Raw genomic sequence first — 12,968 nt, forward strand, 5'->3', positions numbered from 1 at the left:
CTAATGCAAACTAATTTGTTATGTTCCATAAAAACATCCACCCATCTATGCCCATTATGCAAAGTGAACCATGACTCAATTCACATTGAGGTAATGGCAGTTCAGCGTTATATTAGTAGCAAGTAATGCAATATTATATAAGTAATATGCAGCACAAAGGGAGGCTACAAAATGTTGTCGTGATTGTAGAAAAGCTTCTTTTTTTATTAGAAGGGTAACAATCAAAGTCAATTTCAAGATGGCTCCACTTATTCCTGGTAGAATGCACTGCATTATGCGTGCTCATCCTCCAGAAACATTTCAAAATTAAGTACAACATTTCCTCCTTCCCCTCCCTCCCTTGTTTCCATTGCCAGGATTGGAGAAGCAGGGATTCAGACAGCTGAAAAAAAAAAAAAAAGTATTGGGTGAATTTAAACATATGAGACAAGCGCACAAAAATTCTAACAAAATACTGAGTTTTGGGTCATTCAAAGCTGCAAGAGGCAGAACATGTACAGACAAGTTGCTCCATTGGACATTGACAGGTCCTTGTGTATTGTTCTACTTAACAATCCTGTACATCTAGTGCAATTAGGCTTCCAGCATCCATTTCTAAAACGTAGTGCATTAACAATCAAAAGAGTCAGCCGTCAGGCTTTACATAAGTTTAAATTAACTTAACACTGCACTACACCGTGACTTAGCAGCACATTAACAATGATTTGCCAGTAGCAAACTTGCCTACAGGAACTAAAGCAACATTTAATAGTCATTGTTTTGATTCTTAACATTATCTAGTCAAGCTAGGAAAATTCCCACAGCAACCCTACTGGCCAATATAGCTTTACACAATACAACTGCTATGGTTTTCTGACTACACTGAGAACATCATAGAGATAAATCACAGTCGGCATGCAGATGTTTCAACCAAATGCAGAGGTCACAGTTGACTAAAGTGAGGGAGAGGGGACAAAAATCTAGAAAGGGAAGCGGAAAGGACAAAGGAGTGAACAGGTAGCCTATTCATAGAGTGGGATGGAAATAGTCTCAATAGGAACATAAAATAGTGTTGTTGGTTAAGAGGAACTAAATATACATTGGTATGACAGGTACTTTTTGTTTGTGGCTATGCTCTAGAAAAAAGGCATGCTTTCACTCTCTAACCAAAGAACATTAAACCACACAACGTGTCAAAGTACAAGAGTCAGTAGACTCATAATGAATTTCTGAGTAGACTTTGACATTCTACGACATTAACATTATCTATCCAGTCGTTCCTTTTTCAAACTAATGAGGACACATTACATTAAAGACATTCTTAATCAAATCCCCATTCCCTTCTGCTTGCTCAATTTAATCCAAGGGACCATCAATTAAGCTACATTACCACTGATATGTATACCAGACCCAAGGGGACATTACAATTATCTTATACACGCCATTATAACCAGCTATTCTCTGTAGTTTCCAGGAGAAGTCCCAGCAGTGGAGAGCATTCAAGTACAAGTACAGTGGGGAAAAAAAGTATTTAGTCAGCCACCAATTGTGCAAGTTCTCCCACTTAAAAAGATGAGAGAGGCCTGTAATTTTCATCATAGGTACACGTCAACTATGACAGACAAATTGAGAAAAGAAAATCCAGAAAATCACATTGTAGGATTTTTAATGAATTTATTTGCAAATTATGGTGGAAAATAAGTATTTGGTCACCTACAAACAAGCAAGATTTCTGGCTCTCACAGACCTGTATCTTCTTCTTTAAGAGGCTCCTCTGTCCTCCACTCGTTACCTGTATTAATGGCACCTGTTTGAACTTGTTATCAGTATAAAAGACACCTGTCCACAACCTCAAACAGTCACACTCCAAACTCCACTATGGCCAAGACCAAAGAGCTGTCAAAGGACACCAGAAACAAAACTGTAGACCTGCACCAGGCTGGGAAGACTGAATCTGCAATAGGTAAGCAGCTTGGTTTGAAGAAATCAACTGTGGGAGCAATTATTAGGAAATGGAAGACATACAAGACCACTGATAATCTCCCTCGATCTGGGGCTCCACGCAAGATCTCACCCCGTGGGGTCAAAATGATCACAAGAACGGTGAGCAAAAATCCCAGAACGACACGGGGGGACCTAGTGAATGACCTGCAGAGAGCGGGGACCAAAGTAACAAAGCCTACCATCAGTAACACACTATGCCGCCAGGGACTCATGTCCTGCAGTGCCAGACGTGTCCCCCTGCTTAAGACAGTACATGTCCAGGCCCGTCTGAAGTTTGCTAGAGTGCATATGGATGATCCAGAAGAGGATTGGGAGAATGTCATATGGTCAGATGAAACCAAAATAGAACTTTTTGGTAAAAACTCAACTTGTCGTGTTTGGAGGACAAAGAATGCTGAGTTGCATCCAAATAACACCATAGCTACTGTGAAGCATGGGGGTGGAAACATCATTCTTTGGGGCTGTTTTTCTGCAAAGGGACCAGGACGACTTATTCGTGTAAAGGAAAGAATGAATGGGGCCATGTATCGTGAGATTTTGAGTGAAAACCTCCTTCCATTAGCAAGGGCATTGAAGATGAAACGTGGCTGGGTCTTTCAGCATGACAATGATCCCAAACACACCGCCCGGGCAACGAAGGAGTGGCTTCGTAAGATCTCAACCCCATAGAAAATCTTTGGAGGGAGTTGAAAGTCCGTGTTGCCCAGCGACAGCCCCAAAACATCACTGCTCTAGAGGAGATCTGCATGGAGGAATGGGTCAAAATACCAGCAACAGTGTGTGAAAACCTTGTGAAGACTTACAGAAAACGTTTGACCTGTGTCATTGCCAACAAAGGGTATATAACAAAGTATTGAGAAACTTTTGTTATTGACCAAATACTTATTTGCAAATAATACAGGTAACGAGTGGAGGACAGAGGAGCCTCTTAAAGAAGAAGATACAGGTCTGTGAGAGCCAGAAATCTTGCTTGTTTGTAGGTGACCAAATACTTATTTTCCACCATAATTTGCAAATAAATTCATTAAAAATCCTACAATGTGATTTTCTGGAATTCTTTTTCTCATTTTGTCTGTCATAGTTGGACGTGTACCTATGATGAAAATTACAGGCCTCTCATCTTTTTAAGTGGGAGAACTTGCACAATTGGTGGCTGACTAAATACTTTTTTTCCCCACTGCAGAGACGAAGAGGGGGAGGAGAATTGGAAAGCGAGACGAAAGGAGCACGGACCAGAGTCCTGAGAGTGAAGGAGAGACTGAAGAGGAGAAATGGTAGGGAGCTTAGACGAAGAGCACCAGGTCTTTACGGGTGGCGGCTGTGGCCGAAGAAAAGGCGGCGAGGATGGAGGCGAAGACGACGTCGGGGGACTGGGCGGCGTCAATGGCCTTGTGCAGGCCGCGGGCGCTGTAGTACTTGACTAGGGGCATCGTCTGCCGGTGGTAGGCCTCCAGCCGCGAGCGCAGCGTCGACGCGTTGTCGTCGCTGCGGCGCATCAGCGGCTCCCCTGTCACCTGATGGGGGACAGAGAAAGAGAAGACATTAGGGTTCATATGACTGAAAAGTGCCATTTTGGTTTCTCTCCTGTTCTTTTTTCCCCTTCCTCCCTACACCTTCAGAGTTTACAGATCTATAAAAATTTGATAGGTTCAGGCAATATGGTGATGGCTCCCACTAGCCCTCCAGTTGGCCAAGTGCATCTTCTACCATATTAATTACCTCCTATCCAGTCCTTTCGGATCTATGATGAACACAGAAGGGCTTGTGAAGGCCTTGAGCTGTGTCAAATAGCTTTCCAAGCATCTCTAGGTACCACACACATTACAACTCCTTTTGTTTGTGTGTTGAAAGCCATCTCTGTGCTGAGCATCTGAAACAAGAGCTCAAAGCCACTAGCACGGAGCAACTCCTAGCCAAGGGATTGTGTGTCACAACACTTGTGAAAGACTGTTTACAAATGAGCCACTGCGTTCTTCATATTATACACACACACACACCTATAAGAACACACTTGTTAAAGTGCATATTTGCCCACAAACACTTTCTGAGCACACACACACTTTTTGAAGTGCAAATTGACCCAGAAACACATTTGAAAACCTGTGATTAGCGGATTATCCAACTAGCTGCCTCTGGGTTCTATAATAGAAGTAGGGACTCGCGAGGGGGATGTCCGCGACAAGGTACTTACGTCATCCTTCATGGGCTCTTTGGGTGGGTTGAACTCCTCGTGGTAGGAGCGACCGCTAGGCTGGTGAATTAGTCTGAGGGGGGAGAGGAGAAGGTTAGTTGGCCACAACACTCCCGTCCTCCATCAAAGCCACCACACTGCCCTTGGCCCACTTCAAAAGGCTTACACCACATCCCATAATGGCCACACAAAGAACCCCTTTAGACATGCTGATGGAAACATTTGGAATGGACTACAGGTACATCATTTCCTCTGTATGAAGCCGTGTCCTCAATACACAATACAGAGCATTGTTTGTGGTGGATGAGGGAGGTATTGCTCTGCTTCATAACAATTTCTCCAACAAATGGTCTATAATAACTAGATCACACCACAGGTCACTGCAGCACGACTCCCCCGCTCTTCTCAGCCTATACAATATTTGGTCCTACCTGCCACAGATCCTCCGCACCAGTAGGGAGTCATCGACGGAGAACTCAATTACAGAGTCTAGCTTCTCTGTGCGCTTCTCCAGCAAGTTATCCAGCTAGGAGACAGAGGGACTCATGAAACATAGGAGCAGGGAGGAAACAGGTTCATATGCACAGTGGTGTAGTGGTGGGTAAACGCAGTTTACGCATCTTTTTCATTTTGCGTGACAGTTTACCCACCTTTTGCAGAAAAATGCATTGAACGTGTAGGAAGCATTACTTTTTTCACCGCGACCGGAAATCAGTTTACCCACCTATTTTTTTACCACTACATCACTGCATATGCTTGATTAACAGCAAAAGACAAACTTTTGCTCTGGGGATTGACAGCAAAATGGAGTCAGGCGCCAACCAATCCTCACCATCTCTGCTTGTTTCACTGTGCGGGGGAATCCGTCCAATAGGAACCCCTTCTTACAGGGAGGCGTGTCCAGGTTCTTTTCTATGAGTTCTACCACCATCTCGTCACTGACCTATGAGTAATTTGACAGGAGTAAGTTGACAGTGATGAGCAGTGAGACAAAAGGCATGAGAACACACAATTGGGACAGAGGTCCAAGTAAACCGGTCTCAGATTACCACTAAACAACAGCACCAGTGACACAAAACAGATTCATTCCTATTAAATGAGCAGAGACATGTTCAGAACTAACATATGAACACACACTACACCTCTTACCAGTTTCCCGGTATCCATGGTCTCCTTGAGCCTCTTGCCGAGTTCAGAGCCAGACGCCACCATGGCCCTCAGCATGTCCCCAGTGGCCAGATGACACACGCAGTACTGCTCTGCCAACCGAGGAGCCTGGGAGGGAGGGTGAGTATTGGCATTAGGCCTAATGTTACAAAGGCAACAAGGGTAGCATTTATGTAGACATGTCTCATGTTTCAAAATCGTAACTTGACAACTCTGAAGAGAAGAGTAAGGCAAAGCATTTCCACCCCCCAACCTGTCAAACTATTACAACAGGTGGGAGCCCTTCAAGGCATTAAAGTCGTGCTGAATCTTAAATGGCTGGCTGTCGTCGATTGAAACATCCCTCCAGCTACAGCTGCAACATAGCCCACCCATGAATGTTAGAATTCCCTTTGGCAGCGATTACAGCTGTGAGTCTTTCTGGTTAAGTCTAAGAGCTTTGCACACCTGGATTGTACAATATTTGCCCATTATTCTTTTCAAAATTCTTCAAGCTCTGTCAAATAGGTTGTTGATCATCGCTAGACAACCATTGTCAAGTCTTGCCATAGATTTTCAAGCAGATTTAAGTCAAAACTGTAACTCAGCCACTCAGGAACATTCACTGTCTTCTTGGTAAGCAACTCCAGTGTAGATTTGGCCTTGTTTTAGGAAATGTGAATTAATCTCCCAGTGTCTGGTGGAAAGCAGACAACCAGATTTTCCTCTAGGATTTTGCCTGTGCTTAGCTCCATTCAGTTTATTTTTTTTATCCTGAAAAACTCCCCAGGCCTAAACTATTACAAGCATACCCATAACATGATGCAGCCACCACTATGCTTGAAAATATGGAGAGTGGTACTCGGTAATGTGTTGTATTGGATTTGCCCCAAACATAACACTTTGTATTCAGGACAAAAAGTTAATTGCTTTGCCACATTTTTTTGCAGTATTACTTTAGTGCCTTGTTGCAAACAGGATGCATGTTTTGGAATGTTTTATTATGTACAGGCTTCCTTCTTGTCACTGTCAATTAGGTTAGTATTATGGAGTAACTACAATGTTGTTGATCCATCCTCGGTTTTCTCCTATCATAGCCATTAAACTCTAACTGTTTAAAGTCACCATTGGCCTCATGGGGAAATCCCTGAGCCTTCCTTCCTTTCCAGAAACTGAGTTAGGAAGGACGCCTGTATCTTTGTAGTTACTGGGTGTATTGATACATCCATCCAAAGTGTAATTAATAACTTCACCATGCTCAAAAGGGATATTCAATGTCAGCTTTTATTGTAAATTGTTACCCATCTACCAATAGGTGCCCTTCTTTGCAATGCATTGGAAAACCTCCCTGGTCTTTGTGGTTGAATCTGTTTTTGAAATTCACTGCGCGACTGAGGGACCTTACAGATAATTGTATGTGTGGGATACAGAGATGAGGTAGTCATTCAGAAAATGTGTTACACTATTATTGCACAGTGTTTTATTTATTTATTTATTTTACCTTTATTTAACTAACCTATAGTGGGTTCTAGATTTGTTAAATAAACAAACTTATATTTTAAACTAAAGTAATGCAATAGGCTACAATTATAACATTATCAGAAAAAGGCACAATTTAATGTGAAATAGTTATTACAATTATTATTAATAGTTATTACAGTTATTGTCATTGATCCAGTAATGATAGAAGGATAGTAGAGGAAAGGCAAGGGATTACATCTCATTTAGGGAAAGAAGCAGAGTATGAAGATATATTAGGGAGAAAATACCATTAACTGAGGGATATAAAACGTTTAGCTGAAAAAGACAACAGGAATAATTTACCTTACACCCTAATATAGACATTAGACCACACCAGAAGTAGAGATGGAAGGATCACCAGTAGCAATCATGAAGAGAAGGTTCCCAGAAAATAGTGAAGATATTGGTAATATCTCTAACAAATGAGAAAAAGGACCAGAAAGATAGTAACTAAATGGCCAAAGGAGGGAACATTTGATGTAACCGTGATTGTATTGGCTAAAAAATGAAATATGACATTTACAGGGGGGACAGGAACAATAGAAGGGGAGACAGATTTTCCTAGGGGGTTGATCAAATAATTGATAATGGATCATTTGAGATGAGATCACATGTAGCAGATTTAGGGTAATCAATTAAATAATAATTGTATACTCAAGGAATTTTGAGTGGTTTTATGGATTAGTTATGAGGAATTAGATTGATACAAACAATTATTGATGGGTTAGGACTGGGGATATCTGTATCATGTTTTATGTGTACTAACATCTTTAGATTACTGATGGTAATTGAAGGTTAACAAAATGTATCACCAGGAGAAAGAGAATTAGCTTATCTCATTGGAATGTTGCCCAGGGCGAGGGGGAGCAGTAGTGAAGTTAGGCAGTGAGCTACCAAATCAAGTGGGGCCTGGCTATTTGGGACGAGTGGCCTACAAAATGGGAGTCAGAGAAGGGCAGACTGTCAGATTCAAAATAAGGGTTAGGGACGTAGCCAACGGGTGGGGTACATGTCAATAAGTAGTTTGGGATTATAAAATCCCATTATATTCGTGTTCGGCCCCCACGGCAGATTGTTCCTAGACTCAAGTGTTTAAACACACTTGGGGATGGGGATATGAGACCGGGTGGGACTGAACATCCAGAAAGGGGGTAAAGAGAAATAAAGACATCACCACAAGTAGTGCCAACACTTATCGAAAATTTGAACATTTTGAGTTATCACAGAATCTTTCCCAGTCTTTATTGCCGTCAACAACCCACATCGGTTTGTAAGAATTCCGTTGTGTATTAAGTTTAATGATACAAAATCAGAGCTCAGACTGAGAAACAAACTGATCCACAGTGGAACATTGTGGAATCATTCTTATTAAATCTGCAACCGCAGCAAAACACAACAAAAAGAAAACTTATCTATCTTAACCTATCTTATCATAATGTTAGAGAACTGTTTATCTGAGAAACCTGAAGCCGATGAGCCTCCTCATTTTTCTTCATGGACCTGTAACATCGCCCTCTCACTGTCACCTCACCGTTAACTACACTTGAGACTGTTTCAATACAGTGATTGGGGAGAAAGGGCGCAGTATTAGCCATTAATACATTACTGACTCTTATCTTACGGTCGATACAAACAGCAGTAATATTAAAAAGAGGCTGCAAAACAGAAACTCGTCAGCTCATAACCTTCGCTAGCATAGGGCTAATTTAAGCTAAATAAAGATAAACACGTACCTTCATAATCAAACAGGTAACCTTCAACGAAGAACTTGTAGCCTTTATCAAGCTTCGATCTTGGAAGTAAGGGACCACTTGTCAGCAAGTCGCTCTACGTCGTTAAGTCGATTGGTGGCAGATGTGAAAGGGACTGGGTGAACTCCATAATGATGTGCTACTAGCTAGCGTTCCTAAGCGACACCGGATGTAAACATAACCTGCATCGCGGCAGAACGGAAGTTGTCTGACGTCACGTGAAAAGGGCCTATTGGAGATAGTAGTAATGTGACAGACTTAAGTTCGGAAGCACAGGAGAGAATTCTAAACCTTACAGCCCCTGTAACCGATGTGTGGTGGGCGTGTGCCAGTAAGGGAAGTGTAATGCAGAGAATTCCAAAGGGGTGGCTAGATACATACGCCCTGGTTCTACTGGTTCAGCTAGTTAGAATTAGTCACCAGGAACCAAGGATTAAACAGATGTAGGAGGAGTTTTAACAAGAAGGAGATTAGCCCTATTTAGATGGATGTGATTGGGATACCAAGGGGGGTATCGGATGGATACCGAGCTATGAAACAATTAGGGGAAGGGTTTACTACCACGTTCTTTTGGTGGGTGACAATAAACAAAATTGTGAATTGGATTAATTATATCTATTACGACCAACAACGATTTATTGGCTGGACTAGGGATGCAACAGAAGGGATCTTTTGAACAATTATCTGCCATCTCACTCTTATGACTTAGTAAAAAGAGGTTGGCTCTAGATCAGGCAGAAAGGGGTGGTGTCTATTGAATGGTAAGCCATTGTTGTAAGTTTATCCCTAACAATACCAGTCCTGACGGGAGTGTCTCTAAAGCCCTAGCTGGTTTAGATAAACTATCAGCTGAAATGAAGAGCATGGCTGGAATGGAGGGAAACGGACTGTTCTCCTGGTTGGGGGAGTGGTTTGGTAAGTTCGCATCATTGGTGGTTACTGGATTTCTGACCCTAGTAGTTGTGTTTCTAATATTAATGTGCTGTGCTGCCTGTGTAATTCCTTGTTTGAGAAAGTCTGTTACAGATGTCGTGCATGCGGCTGGTATGATGCCCCTCCTAGGGGCTCAAGAAGGGGATGCAGACACTGAGTCTAGCTTTCGGAAGAAACTGGGGTTGACAAAGGATGACCCTTGGTTTGCTATTGGTGAGGTGGTGGAGTGACACCCTAGTGGGTGTCTAAAGGGGGCCAAAGTTTACTTCCCTGTTTATGTTTTATGCTTTATTAATCAAGTTAACCATTGTGAATGTTTGTCTTTCCTTATGTGAAGGTTTGAAGTTCCTGGGTGGCTGGTAGCCAACCTAGTACAAGTTGGTGTAGATGGAAGGACTTAGGGTTTTAATTTTTTATTATCATTATTGCCTATTAATAAAAGTGTGATTCTTTTTGTTTGTATTGTATTTTAATGAGTGACACCCTGTGTTTTCTTATTTTGGGTTCACACCCAGTGGGTGTGAAAAGGGGGATTGTGGGGATCTATTTTCTTATAACTAGATGTGATGCTTAGCTTAGAAAGAATACATTAATGATTAAACATAATAGGTTTGTACTGTACTGATATAGATTGTTTAATATAACAAGCTGTGATTAATGTGGGGAACTGTTAGGGGGTAGGATGAGATAAGACTTGTGTCTCACATACACACACACTGCCTCTTTGTTAAACCGCTCAAGGACATGTGTTCTGCTACAAAGATGTCTGAGGTTGCTGACTCGAGACAAGTTGTGGAGATAACAACTAATGCCTGGCAACAGTGAAGCGCCAAGGGGCTGGGACCAGCCTGTGCACCAACGATAGGCTGAGTAAGTCTAAACCACGCTCAGTCTCTACTCTGATAGGCCAGCAGGGAGCGGGAACTATCTCTGTCAGAGTATTTAAAGAAGAACTTATAACAATGGCTCAGTTCTCTGACTGCCCTGCGTGGTGTTTCAGTGGACCCGTATATACGAACATCATATTTACCATTGAAGTGTTTTGCATTAATTAAAATACTAGTCTATTTTAGAAGACGTGTATTGACCTCTTTTTGTTCCTATACCAGATTTGAATTAACGCAACTTAACACAAGGAAGTACAGAAATCCCCAACTCCGGTCCTGGGAAGCTGCAGGTGTGCCAGCTTTTGTTCCATCTTAAACACACCTGACACACATACCTCTAACAAAACCCTTCACAACCAGTTATTCACCTGGACCAGAGACTCACAGATGTTAAATAATAATTACATTGAGCTTATTGACAGGGAAGTCAAGAGAGTCTACACGTTCATTGAACCTGGTTAGATCAAGTGAAAGTAGTTGGCTCTGGCCAGCTGGAGAGTATGATTAGCATACAGTCACCTAATGGGACATTGAAAGTTATAGTTCAAAGGTCCCTTCACACAATATGGTGGCATGCGAATCCAGAGACGATTACCACATTGACTGTGTGCCAAGGTGTTGCAAAGTTCACATTCAAACTGGCCAGCACCAGATTGTCCGAAGGGAAATAGCTACATTCAACTTAACAAACGCCCATCACCAGTTAGCTAGGCTAGCTAGCAACAACTTTTATTATACTTCCTTCTTCGTCTGATCTATAAACCCAATTAATTACACGAAACTTGGGAAAGCTAGCAGAGATAGCCATCTATGCAAGCCAATTCAGAATGAACTTCAGGACAGGGTGTAACGTTATACAGTTAGGTGGCAGTGTCAGCCATGCGGTTTCCCATTCCTGCACTTTCTTAGCAAGCTAGCATATCTCACTCACCTGAGTTCCTTTCCCAGCACCAGGGGGTCCGAGAAGGATTGCCCGAATTCCCTTTTTTACGTCGGACACTGCTTCATTCAGTTGCGTACTGGGGGCCATGTTCACTTTAATCGTCCTTTTGCCACTTTTATTTTCTGCCAACTCGACCAAGAAAGGAAGTGTCACCGACTTCTTTCTGTCTGTATAGGATTAAAGCCCGCCCCTTATTAGAAAATACTTCCCTCTCATTGGTCATTAGTTGGTTCAGTCAAGTGTCCGACAAGCTGATTTGCTGAAATAGTAAGCCAATTTCTTTTTATAACATCCGGTTTTTGCATATGCAATTATGGATCTTCTTTGGTGAGGGACCATAGAAATGTAAATGACCATTGTTATTAGTTACACTGTTAGAGAAACCTCTATTATTATTAATATTAATATTAATTGTTATATTATTATTATTATTATTATTATTATTATTATTGTTATTATTATTTAATAATTAAGTAATTTTGTTATTATTATAATTATTGTTTCATCTGTCGGGAATAATTCAGGCCTCCTGTAGCTCAGTTGGTAGAGCATGGCACTTGCAACGCCAGGGTTGTGGGTTCGATTCCCACGGGGGGCCAGTATGAAAAATTTATGTACTCACTAACTGTAAATCGCTCTGGATAAGAGCCTCTGCTAAATGACTAAAAATGAAAAAAATGTACTGTGTGTAGAGATGCCAGTCGAGGCTCAGGGAATGTTCTTAACCACTGCCAAGATGTGGTCGCTTTTTTTCAGCAGCCGTGGCATCACCCAGGTGGGTTCGGCAATGGAGGACCAGTACCTACGGAGAAGCGGGTCCTATGGAAGATCTCGGAGAAGCAGATGACGTGTACTGACGAAGCGCTCAGGGCCTGTTTGTCAGACTGTTTGTTTCTCTCTGGCTCTACAATTGATGCGCCCTCTGCTGAAGCTACAGTGCCTTTTCAATCCAAACTGCCTCAACTCCCAGCCTTTCAACCGAAGCCAAATTGAGACATTCAATGTCCTATCAATCTCCATTTGTTGTTTGTTTGTTTAGCTTTTTATACGGTTTGAGATTGTTTTCTGCAATGAAAAGCGTCATACAAGTTAAATAAATAATAATAAGTATTATTATTAACATTGTTATTTGTGTCTAAATACAGGCATTGATTACATTTACGTCATTTAGCAGACGCTCTTATCCAGAGCGACTTACAGGAGCAATTAGGGTTAAGTGCCTTGCTCAAGGGCACATCGACAGATTTTTCACCTAGTCGGCTCGGGGATTAGAACCTGCGACCTTTCGGTTACTGGCACAACGCTCTTAACCACTAAGCTACCTGCCGCCCCAGATTAGATATAAATGGCACAGATGTCTTTGTAGGCAAACCCCTGATTAAAGGTTGTTCAAATAATCATTTTCCAACTAACAAGAAAACCAACAAACGTCTATCAAAACCACAGTCTTTCTCTAAATGAAGATGTTTTTAGAAGCAAAAAAGAGAAACATACTTTTAATCAAACTAATCAGATGCCTCATGTACAGTACCAGTCAAAAGTTTGGACAAACCTACTCATTCAAGGGTTTTTCTTTATTTGTACTATTTTCTACATTGTAGAATAATAGTGAG

At 41.8% G+C, this 12,968-nt stretch overlaps 1 protein-coding gene across 2 annotated transcripts; it reads right to left on the minus strand.

Moving 5' to 3' along the window:
- Positions 1–174: 174 nt before the first annotated feature.
- On the minus strand, positions 175–11,534 carry LOC121571516 (adenylate kinase 2, mitochondrial). 2 transcript variants are annotated; one of them, XR_006001721.2, is made up of 7 exons: positions 11,344–11,534; positions 5,324–5,449; positions 5,007–5,117; positions 4,606–4,700; positions 4,175–4,247; positions 3,217–3,497; positions 175–382 (listed from the first exon to the last, which is right to left on the minus strand). XR_006001721.2 is itself a non-coding variant. In XM_041883015.2 (7 exons), exons 1-7 carry the CDS (start codon positions 11,440–11,442, stop codon positions 375–377), a joined length of 717 nt encoding a protein of 238 aa, XP_041738949.1. In that variant the 5' UTR covers positions 11,443–11,532; the 3' UTR covers positions 175–374. The 2 variants fall into 2 exon arrangements, 1 of the variants encoding a protein (XP_041738949.1); XM_041883015.2 differs by having other exon boundaries at positions 3,293–3,497; positions 11,344–11,532.
- Positions 11,535–12,968: the final 1,434 nt, after the last annotated feature.

Source organism: Coregonus clupeaformis, chromosome 8, assembly GCF_020615455.1.
Source record: "Coregonus clupeaformis isolate EN_2021a chromosome 8, ASM2061545v1, whole genome shotgun sequence".
NCBI classification, from domain to species: Eukaryota; Metazoa; Chordata; class Actinopteri; order Salmoniformes; family Salmonidae; genus Coregonus; species Coregonus clupeaformis.

Bases quoted from the DNA above. Each gene is read 5' to 3' on its own strand.
- LOC121571516 (XM_041883015.2), bottom strand. From the start codon at position 11,442: ATGGCCCCCAGTACGCAACTGAATGAAGCAGTGTCCGACGTAAAAAAG. The intron at 5,450-11,343 runs GTGAGTGAGATA...CCTCCCTCCCAG, and splicing joins GTGCTGGGAAAGGAACTCAG to GCTCCTCGGTTGGCAGAGCA. The intron at 4,248-4,605 runs GTAGGACCAAAT...CTCCCCCCTCAG, and splicing joins GTGCGGAGGATCTGTGGCAG to ACTAATTCACCAGCCTAGCG.